At 39.9% G+C, this 10,501-nt stretch overlaps 1 protein-coding gene across 8 annotated transcripts in view; it reads right to left on the minus strand.

Moving 5' to 3' along the window:
• The window catches only part of LOC105248902 (gamma-aminobutyric acid receptor subunit beta), a 70,593-nt gene extending 68,244 nt beyond the window's left edge, over window positions 1-2,349 (minus strand). For all 8 annotated transcript variants that reach the window (XM_011253966.3, XM_011253965.3, XM_025413138.1 and 5 more), the window contains exon 1: window positions 2,048-2,349. In XM_011253966.3, the coding sequence (XP_011252268.2) occupies window positions 2,048-2,154 (107 nt within the window). In that variant the 5' untranslated portion in view covers window positions 2,155-2,349. The remainder of the gene's footprint in view (window positions 1-2,047) is intronic.
• Between the last annotated feature and the right edge of the window lie 8,152 nt (window positions 2,350-10,501).

The raw sequence follows: 10,501 nt of genomic DNA on the forward strand, positions 1-10,501 counted from the left end.
ATAATATATTACATTTATATATTTAGATTTATTTAAAATGTTGAGAATATAAGATGATCAGCTGATCAGAAGATGACCAACAATAAAAAGATTTCAGTAGTAAAGAAACGTTATCGCGACGGCCAGGGAAAGAGTCCGAGTGAAGGCAGGCGTCGGTCATGAGTACAACGCGTCGAATGTTTCGTGCAAAGTGATCGATAACGCTGGTTCTCTCGTGCTACAAAAACCTTTGCTAGCTACATTTGCGGATTATTAATACGTGCCACTAGTGTATCGCGATCAACGGATGACCGAATAGCCAATTTCAGTATCGACATTATTTGCACTTTATTACTATTAGTCGCGCATCTCTCTATTCTTTCTACTTGTCTAAAGTTTATCATTTTGTTTCTGTTTGTCGCATGTAGTATGGTGTTTTTTTCAGCGACAATTAATCTCGTCTTCTAGATGTTTTCATTAATTATTTGAAATAGTTGAAACATTCGGAGAAATCATGCAATTAATTAGCAAATGATAAATATCGGGTTGTTACATTTAATCTTTAAGACACAATCATATTTAATCCAAGAGAATAATATTAGAAAATAAAGTATATAAGTCTTTTTTTAAATATGTAGCCAAGTTTTTTCATATGATTTTAACTGAATATGCTTCATAGAAATCTATTATAATAAATAAATTTTAATTATTTATTTATTGGAATTAACTGACATCACTATAGTAGAGAACTATAAAGGAACATTAACGAAATTAAATATTTATTACATATTAGTCTTATCGATCAACAGCTATCGATTAGAAAAAACCGAGTAAGACGATTTGTGCTATCGAAATATTATACTTAAACGCGAAGAGCATTTTTATCATCGCCTCGAAAGGAGGAGTACTGTCATTGTGATCATGGAAAAAGCTTGCGTAGTGATGATACATATACTAGGACATGCAATGTGGCTACATGTATCCGCTCATTTACATGCAATCACGGAGATGCATCCAGACGGCAGAGAGAGGAAGAGAGAGAGAGAGAACTTGCATTGTAGTGCCCGTTATGTCAAAGGCTAAATCTATCTTGTTTGTGTACATTTGATAGTAGGCAGCGAGTTGACGTCAGACACGATCGCGTAATAAAACTTCGTTATTCTCGTCGAAGTGGTATAATGAGTAATGCCTATCGCCATTCGTCACATACATGATTTGCCCAACGCAATATTTTTCCGATATTAAAATGGAAAAATTAATTATCTTGTAAAAATATATGTTTATGTTTCTCGTATAATTACTATGAAAGATAATTGCTCGTAATTGTTTACGTATATCATGAATATTATATAAAAATTATGAAATATTGGCAATCGAGACTCCAATTGCGATAATACTAAAAAACTTTCGATAGAAATACTTGAAATTTTTACAAGTTTATAAATATATAATATTTGTGATGATTAAATAAAGTTAAAATCTTTATGAATTAATTGTTCTTACGAAAGCATTAAGAATATAATTCATGATTCATCTATATTTATAATAAAATATTTTATAAGCATCATCTTTTTTAAATCCAAATATTTAGACACAAAATATTAGCTTTTCTAAAATATTAGGCATCCTCCTAAAGGAGAGTGTGTGTTTACGGTAGATACAAAATCTTTTGAATATTACTTCAAGAGTTTTAAATACGCATATATTAATTATTCTATTCTCATATATTCCAAACATGGAATATATATTTCTAGCCATGGAAAGGTGCGCGATAAATGCTCGTGATGCTGCGCAATATAAAGAAAACGTCAACAATTGGCAGCATTCCATTTTTTAATACTTCACAGACCTTCTTATTGCACGCGTGATCTACTTAAAGACGAGCTACATCAATATCACGACAATTTGCAATATACCTTACAAATTACTCTCATCGTGTTTCTCAGCATCGACTTTTGCGAAAAAGGAATCTCAAGGCATGCTCAAGACAACTCTTAAACCTGGAACAAATCATTCCCTCTCGCACGTCTCATCCGGATCTAAATAAGCGTGCAAACGGTTGACTTACGCGGCGTATGCAAACGGAGCGCGATGCGTGGCGGGCAGCAGGACGACCGTGGCCGCGAGGAGGACGAGGCTCCCGGATGCGGCGTGGAAGGACCCCATGGTCGTCATCCCCCGGAGTCGCCGCGAGAAGGAACCGCGGCACCACCCCGCCGCTGAGACGACGACGCCGACGACGACGACGACGATGGCGAGGACGAGGACGGCGACGAAGGAAACGTCGACGGCTGTCCCAAGGCGTTGCTACCTGGCGCGTTGACCCGGCGTCTCTCTGCGTGTCGTCCGCGTCTCACCCTCCCTCCCTCCCTCCCGCCCGCCCCGCCCTCCTACCCCCGTCTTGCTTCGTCGTCGGGCTCCTCTCCGTGTGCTCTCCGGCCCTCCGATTTCCCTCGGGTTTCCTTTACGATTTTCCTCTCGCCCGATCTACCGATTCACACCCTCTGCCCTTGCCCTGCCGTCACTATCACTCACGAGCGTTCTTTCGTCAACACTGGAGCGACGACGTCGGATCGCGGCACTCGGTTTAATCCGAATGATTCTGATACCGCGTACACCCTTCCTTCGCCTCGCGCGACAGCGTATACTTTTGCGCTTCTCGCCACTCGAGATCACAGGAGTCTTGGCACCGCCTGACGCGAATAAACGGCGACGCGTAATAAATTCGCGAGATTATTTATTAACTTGTCGCGATACTTTCTATTCTTGTCTCTCCCGAGTCCCCGTCTCTTCCCTCTCGGCGTCGAGTTTCGTTCGCGATTCCCGCTGCGTTTTCGGGGCAAAAGAGATACCGGGGGATAACACTCGGGCGGGGGATAACGGGTGTCGGTGGAGAAGGGAGATACAGCGACGAGGGTCCTCTCCTGGAGGTTGTCCGCCTCCTTCGTCCTGCAGTGTCCTACAGCGCCGGAGTCTCCTGATCGCCGGCGACGTCCTGCCACGAGCTCCGCTTCCACTCCAGGATTCTTCCTCTCGCGATGGACATTTTTTCCGTCTGCTCCTTCCGTCGCTTTTCTCTGCTCACCCGCGCTCTTTCTCTCGTCTTCTCACTTCTCTCTCGCTCTTCTCTCGCGGGGACACTCGGTCAGCACCCGCGGTACACCGCTACGCGCTCGGGAGTGGCGGCTCTCGCGTCTAGCCCGGCCGTTTCAGCGCGCAGGCGCAATTCCTTCCTTCCTGCCAGCCTGCCTGCTCTTGCCTACCTGTCTCTACCCACCCCTCAACCCTTACTCCCACTCTCTTTCTCTTTCTCTCGCGCCCACCCTAACATGCTCGCCTGCTCACCTCGAGCCGACGACTGGCGTCGTGCCTGCGCTCGCTGTCACCCTGACTGCCTGATTGTTTCATGAACTTAGTAGTTTTCGTCACCCTACCTCCTGCCATCCCTCTCGTCAGATCTCGCTATTACGTAGATTGATGCGCAACGGTAGGAGATCATGTTTATTTAGCAGCTTTTCTTTCCGCAGGATCGAGAGATCGTTGCATTGAAATTCATTCATGAAATGTTAATACATTTGCGTGGGAGATCGTGACATTTCATAAGATGCTTATGTAAGACGTACTTTGAAATTTTGTCAAGTTGGGTAACTGATGCTTGTAAATGTATACAATCTACAGATAAACTTTCAGTTAAGTGTACGCCCTAATTGAAATGATGGCCATTATGATGATTCGAGGATGTTTGTACGCATATTACAAGAGACTACTATATAAGATAATTATTAACTATATGATAATTAACTTACATGATTGCCATCTTGTCTCATAATTATCTCGCGATTGTCTACTGATTTTCATTTCTTTGCCTTCGCTTCTCTCCTTTTCACTAATATGCGTATTTAGATATATATTATAGAGCATGGTAAATTCTTTCTTGCTCATTATTAATAGAATAGCCTTGGAATTTTGATGGAATTAATTGTCACTTTAGCACGTATTAAATAATTATTGTGAAATTTCGAGTAAAATAATATATAAAGAAATTATTGTTTTAAAATTATCCGTCTGATCGCACAATTTAATAATCACGTCCTCGCGTACACGTGCACGATAATATATATTATATTCTCTCTTGTGCTCAAACAATCGCTCGGGAGACTAAACCAATCTTCGCTTGTCTCCATCTCTTATCCTGCGATTAACCCACTCGCACCTATCCGCACGAAAGGATTATTGTCGCGTTTGCAGCGTCTACTTCTCTGACAATCTAGGTACTTTAATAGTTTTTTGTTATTCCGGGATTAATCAACTCGCATCGAGAGACTCTTTCCATTCAATTTTTTGCGTTATCCATTTCTTTTCGTTTCACGTGTGCTCTTCCTTCTTCTGTGCACATAGAGTTCAGCTGCGAAAAGCATATCGTTACTTTTCCGATTGCGTCAGAATATTCGAATGTAAAGGAGCGAGAGTACATAACGGCGATAATATGAAAGAGCGAAAAGAGCTGCGTCAAAAGATATTCCATTTGCATATTCTGCGCTACTTTGTGAAAAATATCCGTGCGCTTTTGAAGTGCGACGGCGATGATGCACGTCAAAAGAGCGGACGATGATGCTCTCGCATCTGAAGACGCACGAACGTACGTGCGTGCGTGCGTGCAACATTGAGACGCCGGTCCTCCCGGCAGCATCCGCTGGAGCGAAGATAACGCGGGTTGTACGCAACGGAGGGTATGCATCCTTTCCGCCCGCGCAACTTTGGATCGAATTCTCGAGTTACGGGGCAAACTTTGAATACGCAGTACGAATGCGAGTTTGCGCCCTCCATCAAGTCGGAGAGCGATGTATAGATATATAGGATGTGTCATAAACTGCGCACTTGTAAACCATAGCTTTTTTTTTGTTACACGAACATTAATGACGTACGGTTGTTTATATCATGGCATTAAGAAGGAATTAAAAATGTTTTGACAATTTTGAATAATATCTAAGTTTCTCAAAAATGCAAAAAAATCTAATTTTGATTTGAGAATATTTATATCAAATATTAAAAAATGACAACTAAATGCCCGAAAAAAAGATTGAATGCTGCAAAATATCTATAGTATAAAGTTTAGGATTTTTCTAGGACACCTTGTCTACACAGGGCGTCGGAACACCCACACGAGCGACGGGATGATGAGGGTGAATTTTATGTGCTTTAATTTAAGTCTAAGCTTGCCTGGAGGGAACGTTTCACATTGGCATTTTTCATCTCTTTTACGTATTTGTGTTTATCTGCTTGGATTTTGATTTTTAATTATTGCGGTTATTATCAGATCTTATCGAATAATTTGATACTATTTTACAGTGTAATTTAGTTAATTTATGAATTTACTTATTTTTATTCTTTTAATTTGTGTATTCCATCTGCTTGGGATTTATGATTATAATTTAATTATCGATGCGCAAGGTATCTATTAATCCAAGGATCTCTTATCGCAATTTCCAATTTACATAATCCTGATTATGAGCGCATAAAATATATTTTTATGAATTTATTATTTTACAGGTAATTATGTATTTTGGATACTTAGAAATTATATTTATGAAAATATAATACTGAAAAGATATTCTCGTATGCTCATTCTACGTCATTTTAATTATCTTTTGTGCTCATGTATGGAAATATTGCATATTATTTTGCATTATATTTTGTCTATTATACGAATAATATTATATTCATATATATTATAATGTACATCTCTTTTATGTAATTGTATCAAACATAAAGTTACAGGTAGTTAAAGTTAGTTTATGTTTGATATAACTTTGTGTAAATTTTTTGCGAGATATTATAAAATATTATATGATACACGAGTGCGATAATTCAATCGTTTGATGCAAAAATATCGGTGCTTTTAACGATATATACATAAATCCTTTTATATATCGAATGTGAAAAATTTGATTGGATTTTATTTCAGTTGCATCCCGCGTCCTTTTACTTCATTTTTATGCTTCAGCTTTCATTCGTCGTTTCGTTTTGCAGAATATTGCTCTTTCGTATTTTCAATATTTAGCTACAATCCAACAGTTTCGACAGTAATTGTATACTTGCACCAGGATTTTTTAATTTCTTTTGTTCGTCTTATTCTAAATATATGTACTTCTAAATTTGTATTTTAATTACGTTAATTGCTGAATTTAAATATCTAGAAAGTATATTTTATTTCATTAGAGGTAACATGTGTTTTAATGAAAAAGATAATATAAATAAAACAAGTTATTTTAATCATAATGGCTCTTTAAAATATTAAAATCTTGATATCATTCATAAACATAATATATTTCATTGATATAAAAGAGAATCAAAATTCTTAGCATAATAATAGAGATAATTTTTTGTCAAAACAGTTAAGAACAATAGATTGATAATTAGAGATCGCAGCTTGGTTATACCAATTGCTATAGCCCATGTTCTCTCTTTCTTCTATCGTCAACCAAGTCGCCAACGGATATTCTGGCCTTTCGTGCACGATTGGTCTCAGTATACCCAGACGTTATCGCCAGACAAACGGCATCTCGTCTCGACAGTAGTGCAGGTAAATGCACGAGCCGGCGCACGAATTCCGGCGCGCTCGTGGACTGCCAGCGCGATTGTCGCTTACATCCGATGCTGCGAGCATTATCGTCGAGAGAGCGAGGGTGTATATAAAATGTACGTGTACGTATAGCGCATTGGGGTTTGTTGGGAAGAGATGAGAGCGCGTGCGCGAGAGATCAAAACCAGCGGGCTCTCTGTCGCCTGGGATGACGACGGCTCACGGCCCGTCTATTGATCTTGGCGAACATTGCGCGCCGGAACGAGCTGCGCTCGAAGCCTCTCTCCTGTATCATTGGCCCGAAACTCTTGTTCTAGAGACCGACCGACCGACCGACCGATCGACCGACCGACTGTGCTGGCCCGAATGATCCGGCCAAATATGGAGACAAACGCGATATATCCCGGAGAACTGTCAGCCAAATGCCGGAGCGTCCCACGAGACTCGTATCGCACGCAACTCTGTTCCACTCTGCTTTTAATCAAAAGGCGACACGACATAAGTTGAACAATCACTCATTCCAAGTTGTATGTTAATTATGTCAATGTAAACAACGCGCGGGGAAAAGAGAGATTATTAATTCACTATCCAAGGGTTCTTGGAATGTAAATAATTAAGAAATTGTAAATTTTTAGTTGCATAGAACATAATTATTGCGTTAATATTAAGCAGCCAAAAGTAGAAAGAGAGAACTGGAGAGAGAAAGAGAGAATCTACTGTTATTTATTAAGCTATTTATAGTAAGTAACATAACGCAAATTATAAAACGTAGAAAAGAAAGAAATGATTATAATGCACATATTAGGAGCTGTGCGCGTAATTTGATTATACAATAGTCAATTAAAAGATAATAGAGTAGGTACATTTACCGCTTCATTAATTTAATGTATAAATGCATTAATACATTTACGCGGAATCTAGAATTTCACTATGATGGAATACTTATTTCATTTTACGCTACGTTATCTAAAATTTTCAACGAGGTGCATTAGACTCCTCCCCCTCCCCCCCCCCCTATGTAATTGCGTTGTATATCTCATCTAAGATAGATACCTTTTTATATAAACCTTTTTATATAAATCGCGCGAGCCCTCGGAGAAACCTACGACCACCATAAACGTGGCCGTTACAAAGCATTCCTTTTACTCGTATAAATAAGTAATGTCTCACGAATAAAGTGAATTTTATCACCCAAGTCTCAAGAACCTCGTGCTACGGAGTTAAAGCGGCGAAAAATATTGTAGCGTCGCTCTTTTGCGCAAACTTTTTCCGAATATTCTTTCCTCCGCGGAGATACATTGTTCGCGCGCACGTCTTCATGCTGATATCAGCCCCGAAGATGGATGGAGATTTTTGTTTGTTCGCGACAGAGGGATCTTCCGGATCTACTTTACGGTTCTTAAGAGGAACTGCAGTCGTATCAGCTGTCGACGAACGGACAAAAAAAAAAATGATATCCGCCGTCATCGGCAAGAACATAGGGATACCAAAACAGGAGAGACAGATCGTGGAAACGCGCTGACGTCATTACAGTTACACGTACACCTCGGGAGTGGCTTCAGGCGCATGCGGTCTGTGATTCTTCCGCATGACATCGCGTGGCTCAAAAGCAGTAATTACAGTAGAATTTCGGGCGTATTGTCGCGCACAATAGTGACAAGACTTAGTTTACATTTTATGCATTATTTCGACTTCAATCTAAATTTATTATATTATTTATTCAAGATATATGTACTACACATTACACATGAGTGACTCAGAGAGATCCCAAGTGGTACAAGTTTGAGGAACAAAGACTTTTACTTTCGCTTTTGTCATAAGTACATATAATTTACATACGTATGATTTAATTGTGCAATCTGGTTGACCTTGAAAACAGATGATTTCAGTGTAAATTGGTTGATAGATTGCATTATCTGTATCTCAAATCTGCTAATAACTTGAAATCAAGTTTGGGTGGATTTGTACCACTGGACATGAGTCATTCATATATATTTGTACATGAAGAAAATATTATTCAAATAACATTTAAATTTCTATTATGTATTATCAGCGATATCTTGCGTTTCGAGCCGATGAACAAATTGGAACGTTTAATTGTTGATTTCTGCTCATCAAAGTAGCCTTCAGCTTTAACCGAAAGGTTAATACGGGAGTTAGGTATCTCGCTAGTAAACAATTTCTCTCTGGCTGGACCAATCTTTTCCATTTGACGCGGAGCAAATCGGATCTGCGGTAGAACACGTGTTCCTATCGATCTCTTCTTCTCATCGCGACCGAATTCCTGTCCGCCTCTGCAACAAACTTTTATCCGCGACTATCGCTCTCCTTTGATCGAAAGTCAGGTCCGATGTTCAGGCTCGCACGCATGTACGGGGCGCTATATTCTTCCTTTCATAGCTTCTACGTGCGTATGCATTATAGAGCGACGGCGAATCCGGCGATCACGAACATACCGCGATAAAATTCGCTCGCGAGCACAAGTCTGCCTATCTACCTATATTATCTGCTCTAACTTTGATAGGGCGAGACCTGCATTATAACACGAGGTCGAGTTTCGATGCCTCGAGAACGTCCCGCGTGCATACGAGAGAATATCTAGCATATCTTTTGCGTTCCGGAGGATACAGACACTTGCGAGCCAACAGACAATCGAGTGGCACTTGAGCGAGCACTGCGGTCGTTCGCTCGTGGCTCTTTAAAATCTCATTTGCATCGCAGGTAGTGTATAACGTCTTCTCCGCGGGGAGCGCGTGACATGTTATCGCATGTATACATGCGAATCTTAGTACTTGGGGGTAGTAAAAACCGAATAATTGGCAGAAAACTTCCTGTCGAAAGACACGTAGCCGTCAGGATAAGATCGCGTAGTGTCGAGCAGATATATAGCCAGCTAGATGCTATCTGAACACGCACAACAACTTTGTTCTCGCAATCGGTCAGACTGATGTAGGCAAATGTGGATAAATCATTAAGGACCTGATACTGGTGGCTGCGTGTAAAACTGGTATATTCGTGGTCTTAATCGTTGAGACAATACGTATTATTCCATTATAGCTGCGCGAAAGATGAACATGTATCACGTTTTGTACGTCACCATGACCGTGTAAAGAGCCACAATTTATGACAATGTAATCCAGGAGTGTCCGGAGAGGATTACAGAGGCGCGGTCGTGGGTAGACGACGTGTAGAATTCCTAAATACTCCCGTACTGGGAATAAATTGTAAACGCCGAGTATACGTTAGCACGTAGGCACTGGATCAACACCGTGAAGTCGGCAAAAACACTTAATGTATACCAAGGGACGAATATAAGCAAGGGTTGAAATCGGTATAATAATTTTGTGATGATAACTAAGGCAAATCTCGCTATCAATTCGTGTTAAATCCATTTATCGTTCTCCTCCCAGAATAATGTATTATAATATGTCATATCGATAGTTTACCGTTATCATTCCGTTTCTGTTTTTATTTCATTATATTCGTTAATTATCTGATGTACATTTTTGCTTTAATGTTCGGTAAAAAAATTTATCTTTTATTTCATTAAATTATATAAATGTATGATTTTAAATTTATACTCAATTCGAACCTTAATAATTTATTACGAAAGAATCGGAATTGTATATAATTATTTTTAATTATAATATCAATGATAAAATTCCCAACGTGGATTATCACCGCGAATTACACTGCACTTGCACATAGAACACTGTACATATGTGAAAATGCATTAATTCTCATATCTTTTAAATGGTACTCCACGTAGATATTTTCAAATCAACTCGTCCACGTTTGCACACTAGAAGAAGAGTCTCGACATTGCTGACGGGGGAATATTCGAGACAGGGTATGTGCAACAGGCAAGCAGTCAGGCAGGCAAAGCGATGGGCCGAGCTGCTATATCCACATTAGCCGATCGGCACCTGGCTCGAATTG

Source organism: Camponotus floridanus, unplaced genomic scaffold (genome assembly GCF_003227725.1).
Source record: "Camponotus floridanus strain SB8 unplaced genomic scaffold, Cflo_v7.5 scaffold60, whole genome shotgun sequence".
NCBI classification, from domain to species: domain Eukaryota; kingdom Metazoa; phylum Arthropoda; class Insecta; order Hymenoptera; family Formicidae; genus Camponotus; species Camponotus floridanus.